Here is a 13,040-nt window from a genome sequence, read left to right as displayed (position 1 = left end):
AACTTTTAAAGTAATAAGGAGCTACCACTCCAGACTTAGTGTTGATTGTGTCAGCCGCAAAGTAGATACAGCTAAATGTCACTGGCAGGGAGCGAGTTAAATGGCTCAGTGTGTCCCTAAGATGGGAAACGGCTGCTGGAACACAGGGCGAGGAAGCAGTCCCCACTGTGCCGTGAAAAGTCACCAAAACAGGGTGGAAGGGAAAACTCCAGGTGCAGAATGGCACACAGCAGTGTTTCTGGCACCCAGGCTGGAGCGTGGTGGCGTGATCTCAGTTCACTGCAACCTCCGCCTCCCGAGTTCAAACCTCAAGTAATCTGCCCATCTCAGCCTCCCAAAGTGCTGGGATTATAGGCGTGAGCTACCACACCTGGCCTTGAACAAGAGGAAGGGGATGAAGCACTCAGATTCATATTTGCTCCTAAGAATACCCAAAGTGGGAGCTCGAGACCAGCTTGGTCAATGTGGTGAAACCTCATCTCTGCTAAAAATGCAGACATGAGCTGGGTGTGGTGGCAGGCACCTGTAGTCCCAGCTACTTGGGACGCTGAGGCAAGAGAATCACTTGAACCCAGGAGGCAGAGGTTGCAGTGAGCCAGCATCGCACCACTGCACTCCAGCCTGGGCGACAGAGCCAGACTCCATCTCAAAAAAAAAAGAATACCCGGGGTGGGGGAACTCACCTTATGTTGTGCATTTGGCCCACCTCATGGTGCACACGTGCCACCGAGGGTAAGAAGCAGCTGAGGAGCCTCAGCACTCAGCTGGTGAACAGAGGTTTCAGGGCAGGCGGAGAATTGGGAACTGGGCCTCTGATGGACACTGAGGTCCTTCTTCCTTCCCGCAGGGAGGCAAAAGCACACTGCAGCTGCAGGAGCCTGGCGGAACTGGTCCCCGGGTCGGGCGGCATCACTTCTCTGCGGTGCAGCAGTAGCGGGAGCACGATCAGCATCCTCCCCAGCAAGGTGAGGCCGTCCCTTGTCCAGTGGTCCACTCCGCTGTCCTCCCAGGCCTGGCCTTTTGCCTCCTCATGCCTCTCTCCTCCTGCAAGGGTCTTCCTGTCCCGTGCTCTGGTCTGCCCCACTCTCCTGCATCTCCTCCCCCGGGTCTCTCCCTCTCACCTTTTCGGGGACCTCCCCGGTGTGGTCCTCGCCCAGCCTCCACTCCTCCCCCACCTGCAAGGTTCTGTCTCCTGCCTTTCTCTAAGTCTTCTTCCATCAAACAGTCATTTTCTCCTCAGAGAGCCGCTTGCTTCCTCTTCAGTCCCTGCCTTCCTCATCCCACTCGGTTCTCTTGGGCATGAAGGAGAGCCCTCAGCAGTCCTGCTCAGAGAAGCAGGGTGATGTGGGTGTGTGGGGGACTGGCAGGGGTGGCAGCACTGTTCGGAGCCAGCTGGTTCCTTCTCTTCTGCCGGAGCCCGTTCCCCTGTCGATTTGCTCGTTCGCACAACTGACTGGTCTCCTGCTGTGGGCCAGGCGCTTTGCTAGGCACTGTGGACACAGAGGTGCTCAGCTGAGCACATGGACCCTGCCCACCACCTGTGGATGAGCAGGCAGCAGTGAGGGCTCCCACAGCCACTGGAGCTGGGAAGGAGGCGCATGTGCGGAGGGTATGGAACTGTGCAGTGTTGCGCTGGGGGAGCTCGGGCCAGGCCTGCTGAGGAGATGATGGCACAGCCAAAGTTGAGGCAAGAGTGAGCAGGCAAGGACTGGTGGGGACAGCAGAGGGCAGAGGCCTGCGTTGGCAGAGCCTGGTCTCATCCAGGGTCTGCACTCATGGTGAAGAGTGGGGCGGAGGCTGATGCAGGTGGGAACTGACTTTGATCTTGGGGCAGAGGGATGAAGATAACGTCAATATCATCTTTCTAGAGGGTTGTTTCTAGAAGATGGGTCAAGCGGGCAGTGGGTGCAGATGCCTACTTGGCCTCCATGGCAGCCACTAGAGGGCTCGGGCAGCCGCAGTGGGGCTTCTCGGTGGACTGGCTGAGGGGTAGGGTAGGGTAGGGCAGGACAGGGCTGCAGATGGCATTTCTAAACCTTACAGCCAGGCGGGAAAGGAAATCTGGTGAGACATTTGCAGTGAAGGTGAATGAGCGGAGGGGCAGATGCCTGGGAGGCAGCCAGTGGGCAGGGCTGCAGGCAGAGTTCAAGGGACGGGCATGAGGATGTCCCCAAGGAGGAAAAGCAGCCAGTAGGGTCCTGAGAACCCAGATGGGCCCTGGGAAGCCAGGTGAGCAGGCGACACAGGGAGAAGGAGGCAGCCAGGAGCACGGCTCCCCTCACCCCTGCAGCAGCCCAGTGGCACCAGAGGGCCTCGCCAAGCCCAGGGACCAAGGAGCAAATGCAGCTGGGGCACAGGGCAGAAACTGTGCATTCCAGAAAAGGTCAACATGCGTTCTGAGGGGTTAACACTGGCAGGAAGACCTGAAAGAGAGGGAACGCACAAGGCCCGGGGGCACCGAAGGGGAGAGCACGGGGCTGGGAGGAGGCGGGGGCTGGAGCAAGGGGCCCACTCAATCATGGCAAAAGGAGACAGTGGAAAAGTTCAGCTGTAATAAAGGAGTGTCTGCCGGGCACGGTTATCCTATACCAGTAATCCCAGCTACTAGGGAGGCTGAAGCAGGAGGATCACTTGAGCCCAGGAGTTCAAGATCACCCTGGGCAACACAGCGAGACCTCATCTCTACAAAAAAAATTTAAAAATTAGCTGGGCATGGTGGCACATGCCTGTAGTCCCACCTACTTGGGAGGCTGAGGTGAGAGGATCTCTTGAGCCCAGGAAGTCAAGGCTGCCGTGAGCTGTGATCTCACCACTGCACTCCAGCCTGGGTGACAGAGTGAGACCCTGTCTCAAAAAAAAGAAAAGGAAATTCATTTTTACTCACCTGTGTGAAAATCAGTTTATCAGAATCCGGACTCCTTCTGGTTCCCTTGGTTAACCTACTTCAGGTTACTGTTGAGAGCAGCTGGACACAATTTCTTAGAATTTGTTTTCAGTTCTCTGAAAGTATGAAGTCGTGATTCAGAACCTGTTTCAGTAGGACAAAAGGAGGTTAATGTTCAAATCGTGAATGCTGGGCTGGGCACACTGGCTCAGGCCTGTGATCCTCGGGGAGGCCGAGGTGGGCAGATTGCGTGAGTCCAGAAGTTGAAGACCAGCCTGGACAACATGGTAAAACCTTGTCTCTACCAAAAAATAAAGTTAGAAATTAGTGGAGCATGATGACATGTGCCTTTAATCCCTGCTACTCAGGAGACTGATGTGGGAGGATCACCTGAGCCCAGGAGGCAGAGGCTACAGTGAGCCAAGATCATACCACTCCATCCTGAGCAACAGAGCGAGACCCTGGCTCAAAAAACACCAAAACCAACAAATTGTGAACGTGGAAAGTGTGCTAGTTTCTCTTGGCGTGAGCCATGTCGGCCACCTAGCCCAGCTCACAAACCTGCCGGTCCAGGCAGGCGCCATGAGCTTTCTGGTTTTCTCTTCTAGGCCGACAACAGCCCCAGTTCCAAAATCTGCTTCTACGACGTTGAAATGGACGCAGTGACAATCTTCGACTTCAAGACTGGACAGATTGATCACAGAGAGACGCCGTCCTCTCATGAGCAAGAGACTAATAAGTAAGATTGTGGTTCAGGAGGATTTTGTGGGAAAACAATACTGAAAAGGGTTTTCAGTTACTTCTCAGCTTCTTGCCACGTCGTTGCTAAGTTACGTGCCAGACTTCAAAAGGCCCCAGCAGGCCCCACTAGGAAACGTAAAGAGGAAAGCAGAAGCGCACTCAGGCAGTGGGGAGATGTGAGTCCGTAGTCTCCGTCCTCCAGGTGGAAGGTCCGGCATTTAGCTGAGTGGAAACTTGAGCTTCTGGAAGGGTTCTAGCCGGGAATCTGTGGAAGTGGCCCATGAGCCACAGCTGGGAGAGGAATGCAGTGGACTCACCCCTGTCAGCGTCTCGGGTGGTAGGGAGAGTATTCGTCTCTTTGAAGAAAGTGCTTCCAGGTAGAATAATTGTCTGTCTTCACCGTATCTGTAGTTCCTTCTGCGAGTGAGTGCACGTTTGTAGAACTTTGAGTGCTGATGATATCCCACTCACAGTTCATGCTGGATGCTGCACAAAGTGAGGCACATAAACGAAGTGCACCCGCAGGGGCCGTGGAGCTGAGCCCGCCCGGTGGTCGCGGGGCATTAGCAACTGATGCCCCGCGTGGTCGTGTCCGTAGCCCAGGCCAGTGGGGCAGGAAAGTGGGACAGGTGCCTTGGGCCTGCACGGAGCTCACAGAGGAGCAGAGGGTTTGCAAGGCCGGGCTTGGTGCTGGTTTTTTCTATTTTTTTTTTCCTGCTCCTCTACTTGAGCACCGTCAGGCCCCTCCTTCCAGACACACCCTTTCTGTCCAGCCCCTGCCTCTTTCTCCTGCACACCTTCCTCCTCAGCTCCAATTCTGGAACCTTCTTTCACCTGGTGGCCCACCTCTTCCTTCTACCAGTGACTCCCTGTGGAACTCTCTGTCTTCACTGCTCACCGAATGCAGGCCCCATTCTCCTGCCTCAGTCAGTGACGCCTGACTCCACCAAGTGCCAGCTCTCACCCCTGCTGCCACTGTTCTTGGCCGCTCAGGTTTAAACCTTAGAACGAACCTTTCCTCTCATCCCCGCTGCCCGTAACCCAGGTCCACAGCTTGTCTTATGTTGAAATGTCTTTTCATTCATGCTATTCCCTCTCAACTCTGTGCCTGCCATTCATGGCTTCCCCCAGGAGCCGTGGCAGCCTCTGAGTTCCTTTTCACATTCGAATGTTGCCCCCTCCTTTCTGTCTGTTCTCCTCCGAGCCAGGCCCATCTTGCCTCACAGGAACCAGCTTGTGTCCCCGGACTCTGTGGGCCTCAGAGCCGACCTGTCTGGAACACAGCACTCGCCTTTCTGCCCTGCTTTCTGCTCTGTGCTGGCACTGGACGTGGCTATGGGGGCACCTCCAGTGTTGGGCGTGGCAGCTTCCTGAGGGATCTTTATGCTCTGCAGCACCGGGTCCTGTCCTTCTGTGCAGCCGCGATGGGTCGTGCTGCCCAGCAGGGTCCCACTCTGCAGCCTGGGTTCGTGACATGCTGGGGGCAATGGATGAGGCTCACAGGCCTTCTCACCTTGGGCATCTGCTCTCTCTTGAGACCTTGAGTGTCCCCTGCCCGCACGTCATTGGGTCTCCCCACTTCATCAGGTCTCCCCGCACTTCATCAGGTCTCCCCGCGTCATCGGGTCTCCCGGCGTCATCGGGTCTCCCCGCACGTCATCAGGTCTCCCCGCGTCATCGGGTCTCCCCGCACGTCATCAGGTCTCCCCGCGTCATCGGGTCTCCCCGCGTTATCGGGTCTCCCCGCACATCATCGGGTCTCCCCACACGTCATCAGGTCTCCCCGCGTCATCGGGTCTCCCCGCGTTATCGGGTCTCCCCGCACATCATCGGGTCTCCCCACACGTCATCGGGTCTCCCCGCGCGTCATCGGGTCTCCCCGCGCGTCATCGGGTCTCCCCGCACATCATCGGGTCTCCCTGCGTCATCGGGTCTCCCCGCGCGTCATCGGGTCTCCCAGCGCGTCATCGGGTCTCCCCGCGTCATCGGGTCTCCCCGCGCGTCATCGGGTCTCCCCGCACGTCATCGGGTCTCCCCGCGTCATCGGGTCTCCCCGCGTCATCGGGTCTCTCCGCGCGTCATCGGGTCTCCCCACGTCATCGGGTCTCCCCGCACGTCATCGGGTCTCCCCGCGTCATCGGGTCTCCCCACACGTCATCGGGTCTCCCCGCGTCATCGGGTCTCCCCGCGCGTCATCGGGTCTCCCCGCGTCATCGGGTCTCCCCGCGCGTCATCGGGTCTCCCCGCGTCATCGGGTCTCCCCGCGCGTCATCGGGTCTCCCCGCGTCATCGGGTCTCCCCGCGTCATCGGGTCTCCCCGCACGTCATCGGGTCTCCCCGCGTCATCGGGTCTCCCCACACGTCATCGGGTCTCCCCGCGTCATCGGGTCTCCCCGCGTCATCGGGTCTCCCCGCGCGTCATCGGGTCTCCCCGCGTCATCGGGTCTCCCCGCGCGTCATCGGGTCTCCCCACGTCATCGGGTCTCCCCGCGTCATCGGGTCTCCCCGCGTCATCGGGTCTCCCCGCGCGTCATCGGGTCTCCCCGCGTCATCGGGTCTCCCCGCGCGTCATCGGGTCTCCCCGCGTCATCGGGTCTCCCCGCGCGTCATCGGGTCTCCCTGCGTCATCGGGTCTCCCCGCACATCATCGGGTCTCCCCGCGTCATCGGGTCTCCCCGGATCTCCCAGCGCATCATCGGGTCTCCCCGCACGTCATCGGGTCTCCCCACGTCATTGGGTCTCCCCACAGCATTTTGTTGAGTTCTGGGCCAATCAACCATGGAACTTTAGAGATGGGAGATACCTGGGTACGAGGGGCAGCACTGCACGGGAACCCATGGGGGATGAGGACCCCCGCATGACCATGGAGCCAAAGTCATGACCCCCCCCAGAAGGGGGTGCTGTCCCACCTTGAGTTTGGCCTGCTGGTCCTGGAGAAAGGAAGAGTCCCTTTTGCTTTGGGGATTCTTCTGGGCCTTCCATAAGGCCTCCAGAGTCAAAGCGTCCTATTTCTGTGGTCCTTTCAAGCCAGGCTTTGTATAAATCTGAGAGCATGTTCCAGCAGGGCTCATGGCCATAAGGTCCCCAAGGTTCTCCCCAAGCTGAGTGTATGGACCCTGCGGCCTGGGCAGTACCTGGAGGCCTTGGGAATGTGTGTGGGAGGGAGGCTGGTAGCAGGAGTGCCCTGCTTGGGGGTTGAGACAGGTCTTCCCTTGTCTTTTAGGAGCTACCTTTTTGCAGATGAGGGGCTGAAAAATTATGTCCCTCTGAACCACTTCTGGGACCAGAGCGAACCCCAGCTGTTTGTCTGCGAAGCCGTGCAGGAGGTGCCGGGCTCCCAGCCACAGTTTGCAGACGGGCAACCGCACGACGGGAACGCCAGCCCCAGGGTATGCTCCGCTGTCCTGTTTGTGTCCAGACTGCACATCTCCGTAGGCTGGGCACAGTGGCTCACGCCTGTGACCCCAGCACTGCAAGAGGCCAAAGCAGGAGGGAGTGCTTGAGCCCAGGGGTTCCAGACCAGCCTGGGCAACATGTTGAGACCCACCATCTCTAAGAGAAAAGAAGAGTTCATAGAAACGGTCTTCCTAGCCTGGGGTCTGGGAATGGGGTCCTGAAAATTCATTCACATGGAGTAGAGCATCTGCCTCATGGCTCCCACTGATGGGAGCGCCGCTGTAAGCTCAGCGCCGCCTCCGCGGATTTAGCAACGCTAAGGCTGTCTTGAGCTGTGCAGCAAAGCCAGGGTGTGTGGTGTATCCTCTCTGAGGTTTGTGCCCAGGGGCAAGCTCCGCACTGACCGTCTGGTCTGACCTGAATGCCCTTTGTTGGGTCTCCTGTCTCAGCTGCTGCGTGTGTGTCTCTCCAGGACAGGAGTCTTTCGCTTGTTTGTTTTGTTTTAGTTTTTAAAATGGAGTCATTTGTTTTGTCTTGCCCTGTCGCCCAGGCTGGAGGATGGTGGCACAAAGTCGGCTCACTGCAACCTCCGCCTCCCAGGTTCAAGCAATTCTCCTGCCTCAGCCTCCTGAGTAGCTGAGACTACAGGCACCCGCCACCACACCCAGCTAATTTTTTGTATTTTTAGTAGAGATGGGGTTTCCCCATGTCGGCCAAGCTGGTCTCGAACTCCTGACCTCGTGATCCCCCCACCTTAGCCTCCTAACGTGCTGGGATAACAGGCGTGAGTCATCACTCCCGGCCTGCCGCTGTTGATTTTTAAATCAGAGTGGAGAAGCTGAATGGGGAGAACTTTGAAACCATGAAAGCTCTTCTGAGTTGCAGTCACCAGTTCAGGGTGGGAATGGTGAGCCTTTGCTGCAAAAAAATCAGTCACTCGGGAGGCTCCAGTGGCCACAGACTAGACGAGGCGCCTCCTTCTAGGACACATGGCCGATTTCCAGAGTGGAACGGATCAAAGCAGAGCGCCCAGCTGCACCATGACGCAGTATATGCATGCAGCGAAATGCACTTGGACCCCAGATACTTACGTAAGCCTAAAAAGCAGAACAGGATTGTTCTTTCTCTCCCAGGCAGATGTTTTGATTCTGTCCTTCTTCATTTCTGAAGAGCACGGCTTCCTGCTTCATGAGAGCTTCCCGCGGCCTTCCGCCTACCACAGTCTTCTGGGGATGGAAGTGCCCTACTACTACTTCACAAGAAAGGTAGGAGACCAGGAGATCTGCGCAGGTATTTCTCATCTCTCCCCTTGCTTGGCTGGGCTCTTGCAACCGTCCCAGGAGCTGAAACATGAGTTGGCCCTCGAGGCCCTTCTGGGCTTCCTTCTCAGTAGCCAGGGTCAGCCCTCCGGTCCAACTTTCACCCGAAATGCCAGCAAACACTGCAGTCTGTCTGGGGAATACCAGAGTGACTTTGCTCTGAGGATAGAGAGAAGCCGCTCTGATGAGTGACGTCGCCAGGTGAAGGAGTTCTCTGTCAGAGCTCAGGACTCTGCACCCTTCCCCTCGGCTTTTCCCCAAATGCCCAGCACCTTGTAGCTTTCTGTCTTTCTAAAATTCTAGCTGCTTTCTTAAAATCACACATTTCTGTATTCGCTGTAGGGAACTTGGTGACTACCAAGAATGAAATAAAGACCCCAACAGTACACATCTTCATAATCCCAGCCCAGAGGCACTCACTGCGGGCAGGCTGGGGGCTCCTTTCAGTGGGCTTCTGGACACCTGTTTGTGTGTGCGACTCATATGCGTGGACTTACCTGTAAATCATTGAGAGAATGGGATCATGACAGCACACACCTAGTGGTCCATTTTGAACGAGTTATTTCCTTCTCTGCCACTTAGTCTCCATATCTCCAAGGCCCTTTTGGACCTGAAACAAAGTTGTTCTCTGCTTCTGAAAGAGCTGAGCAAAGGATCTGCAGCTTCTCTGCAGAACAGCAGCCTGTATGTGCCCCACGAACATTCTGAAACCCGGCGGAGTGCCTGGCTCCGAGTGAGTTGCTCCCCTCGCTTAATCCACCTCTTGTTCTAATCAGCGTCTGGGAGCATCCTGAGTCACACTGGGGCTTGTTCAGAGAGGAGCCTGGCTGACGTAAGGCTCAGACTCGTCCCAGCTGGCGCTGGCCAGTGAACCCCACAGGAGTTCTGCAGGCAGGAGACTGGGAGCCACCAGCTTCCACCTTTCAGAACCTAGGATGCCACCAGCTGCTGCTGCTTTTATTTCCATGAAACATGGAAGCGTCTCTTGTATTAGATACACACCTTCAGCAAACACATGCAGAACCTTCCCTGCCACTTCCTGTTCACTGTCACGTCAGAGGGAGGATTAACCATGTAGACTGACCTGGATTGCTTTTGGATTTTCACATACGGTGGCTTATCAGCCTTAAGAATGAACTCTGGGCCGGGCGCGGTGGCTCACACCTGTGATCCCAGCACTTTGGGAGGCCGTGGTGGGCAGATCACCTGAGGTTGGGAATTCGAGACCAGCCTGACATAGAGAAACCTCATTCTACTAAAAATACAAAATTAGCTGGGCATGGTGGCACATGCCTGTAATCCCAGCTACTCAGGAGGCTGAGGCAGGAGAATCACTTGAACCCAGTAGGTGAAGTTGCAGTGAGTCAAGATCGCACCACTGCACTCCAGCCTGGGCGACAAGAGCCAAACTCCATCTCAAAAAAAAAAAAGAATGAACTCTGTACTATTCTAAATTTCTTCAATGAGCATGTGTTAATTTTATAACCCAGGGTGGGTCAAGACAGCATTTAAACTGGGGCAGAGGGGGCACAGGCCCCATAGGGACATTGGAGAAAAGGCAGGACAGGCAGCCCGGCATGGCTGTGGAAGCTAACGCGGGACCTGACTGTGCCAGCCGCCGCCACGGTGGGCAGCAGGCGCACCGGCTCCATGCAGACCCCTGCGCTGGCATTCACCTTCATAGGATCTGGCATAAAGGACACGGTGGGGCGGGGGGGTCACTGCCTAACTTGCGACAGTGACATGACCAGGTGTTTGCTGGTCTCTGGTCCTCGGGCTCTGCTGGAACCTCGTGTGCGGTGATTGATTAACGGCATTCACACAAGTGCAAACCTGCGTGCGGCTGGCGGCCGTGTTCCTGGTCACCACATAGCGGCAGGCTGCACAGCCAGCAGAGGCCAGTGTGGTGCTGGTTTGTGCGTCACGCTGTTCCCTGCCGTGGAGGCGGTCTAGCTTCACGAAGAACGGGAACGCGCCACGTGATTCGCCAGATAGAGGGTCCCTGCTCTGTCGATCGATGCGCATCTCTTTAATTCCCGAATTGTAGTAGGCGAGTGTCACCAGGCCAGCGTTTCTCTGCATTCCATGCTCGCCTTACGTTTCTTACATGCTCTGATTTCTCTTTGATTGCAGGACTCAGAGCGTTAATGTTTTACATTATTTCCGTTGAGTTCTTTCCCGTAATTTTCACGGTGGCATTTGTGTCTTGCATGCTCACGTGTCTGTTCTCTCGTTTCTCACCTTCCCGCATGCGTTCCGCTCCTCGTAGTTGTTGTTCCAGAGAGCAGGCGTGTATGACGCAGTTGTAAGTACAGACGCCCAGGTCACGTGTCGTTTTCCTGAGATCCTTTCCTTCCCTTATTTTCAGTACAATTGTCTGTGCTTCAGCCCTTTCAGCTTAGCTTGTGTGTTCACTTGGCTGAGGTCTATTGGGAGCTTCAGATGCTCAGCGTCAGCTCTCTATCTGAGCAGGACGCCCCTCATCTAGCAAAGCTCCCCAGGAGCCCGCCAGCCGTGGTCGTAGCTGGGATGTGTGACACAGCAGCTCTTTCCTCTGCTGTGTGGGACATAGGAAGTACTTAGCTTACCTACATTTGCAATAGAGGGAGTTTTCATAACTCAGCCTTTCAAGTCTAGTGAGGAGCAGCCACAACGTCTTTTGTCTGTAAACACTGCCCTTATTCAGATGCTCTCCCTGTGTTCAAATGGCTCTGCCTGGTTTCTCCAAGGTTTCAGGGTAGAGCTGAGTCCAGCCTTAGGACCCTGCCCCTAACCTGACCCTACACCATGTGACCAGTCAGCTGTGATGTGGGATGGGCAGCCCCTGCCTCACAGGGCTGTGATCAGGACATGGTGAATGCTGAGAATTCCCATTTACATGGAGAACTGGGTTCCCATTCATCCACACCAAGCTGACATTGTTATCAGAGGTCAGGCCGCTTCCTTGCAGTTAAACCATAGCAGGCAAGAATTCCCTGTCTGTGTGTGTGTTTTCTGACAGTTCCCACTCAGTGTAGAAGTAGTCCGAACTCTGCAGCACTCAGCACCCCACTGGTGGGCCCTGTGATGTCCATCCTGAGGCCCTCCGGTGCCTCTCCGTGGTGCCTCGGGGCCTTTGCTTATGCTCTGCACTGTGTCAGGAAGGGCCTCCCTATCACAACTGGGGCTGACAAATCACCCAGTTTTCTTTGAGACCAAGGCCAAGTGCTGCCTTGCCCATGAGGCCTACTCAGTGGGGCCGCAGGTCAGCTTCTGTGGGAGCAGTGAGCTGACGGGGGGAGCTGGGGAGGCAGGTGGCTGGAGTCACCCTTCAGGAAGTCACAGAATGGCAGCAGTTACAGGACCAGGGAAGCCTGACCCTATAGGGCTGCGTCACGATCCCTTTCACACAGGGAGTGCGTGTGCTGTCGGATAAATGGGACCTGCAGAGAGAAAGACCCAGAGAATGTGGAGAGCTGCTCCCCGCTGGAGGAAGGGACCCAGGATGAAAGAGGATGCCAGTAGTGGGAGGGGCCTGTGGAGGGGCAGTGATCCCTTGGGAGCCCCGATTTCCAGAAACTGGGGAGAAGATGCTCAAGTGAGGTCGTGGCCTGGCATGCCATAGCAGTGTGCTCCCGTGCTGGGCTGCAGCCGCACCCTCCCTGTTTCATGTGGGGCCACGCTGCCCAGGCTGAGACACACCCATAGCAGTGTGCTCCCGTGCTGGACCTGCAGCCGCACCCTCCCTGTTTCATGTGGGGCCGCGCTGTCCAGGCTGAGACACACCCATAGAGGGCACACAACCAGTCCAGGTGCTTGTTCTGGAAAATTCTACCTGAAATCATGCCGCTGTTACTGTATTTTAAGAGAGCTTAAAAAACAAGTTCATGCATGGACAGCCTTTGCTTACCCATTATCTGAAACCAGAGCCAAAAGCTGTGAGCATTTCCAGTGACCCTAAAAGTTTTCAGTGCATCTGGCAGGGACTTGGCTAGATATCTCTGTCTGTCTGCGGAGGGATTTCCCCCCATAATGGAGATAAATCTAAAGGAAGCGACCTGGGTGAGGGCTTCAGCTCTACATATGAATTAACGAACACATGGGTCCTTTGTCATTTAGCCTGAAGAATCGGACAGAGAAGACAAGGTAGAGTCTGGGTGCCACCACATTCCTCAGATGGTCGCCAGGAGACCCCTGCGAGACTTCGTGGGGCTGGAGGACTGTGACAAGGCCACACGGGACGCCATGCTCCACTTCAGCTTCTTCGTCACCATTGGAGACATGGATGAAGCCTTCAAATCCATCAAACTCATCAGAAGGTGAGGATGCCATCCGCTGGCGTGTCGGGAGATGGTGCCCGCTCACAGGCTCTTTCCTTTCTCTGTGTCTTCCTTCTCCGTCTGCTTGTTGAAATAGTTAACTCCTTGTGACTGTGTCATGGTATGTTTCATGGTCTTCCCACTCAGTGAAATGCTGCCAAGCTTTGTGGGTGCCAGGACCTGCCTGGTGCATGGTGCCGCGTGGGAAGCTCTTGGCCTTGGTGGCACTGGGCGCCTCTCGGGCTGTTTAGGTATTATGATTAATTTCAAAGTGTTCCGTGTACACCCTCATGGAAAGTTCCGCCGTTGCTAAACATGCATAATACGCATCCCTCCGGGAGTAACTGCTGCCAAACAGAAGTTTGGACGAGCAAACACTAAAAGCAGCAAGGTGAAGACGAT

General features: G+C 56.0%; 1 protein-coding gene and 1 long non-coding RNA gene across 10 annotated transcripts in view; one reads left to right on the top strand and one right to left on the bottom strand.

Moving 5' to 3' along the window:
* Nucleotides 1-13,040, top strand: part of IFT140 (intraflagellar transport 140) — a 98,510-nt gene that overhangs the window by 39,845 nt on the left and 45,625 nt on the right. For all 8 annotated transcript variants that reach the window (XM_009008894.6, XM_035266448.3, XM_078344224.1 and 5 more), the window contains 5 exons: nt 848-965; nt 3,493-3,623; nt 6,849-7,014; nt 8,155-8,286; nt 12,439-12,638. In XM_009008894.6, the coding sequence (XP_009007142.2) occupies nt 848-965; nt 3,493-3,623; nt 6,849-7,014; nt 8,155-8,286; nt 12,439-12,638 (747 nt within the window). The remainder of the gene's footprint in view (nt 1-847; nt 966-3,492; nt 3,624-6,848; nt 7,015-8,154; nt 8,287-12,438; nt 12,639-13,040) is intronic.
* On the bottom strand, nt 707-8,499 carry LOC144578551 (uncharacterized). 2 transcript variants are annotated; one of them, XR_013524508.1, is made up of 3 exons: nt 8,113-8,499; nt 2,885-3,028; nt 707-1,538 (listed from the first exon to the last, which is right to left on the bottom strand). It is a non-coding gene; the product is annotated as an uncharacterized LOC144578551 (long non-coding RNA). The 2 variants fall into 2 exon arrangements; XR_013524507.1 differs by having other exon boundaries at nt 960-1,490.

Source organism: Callithrix jacchus, chromosome 12, assembly GCF_049354715.1.
Source record: "Callithrix jacchus isolate 240 chromosome 12, calJac240_pri, whole genome shotgun sequence".
Lineage (NCBI taxonomy): Eukaryota > Metazoa > Chordata > Mammalia > Primates > Cebidae > Callithrix > Callithrix jacchus.
This window is presented reverse-complemented; position numbering and strand designations above follow the sequence as displayed.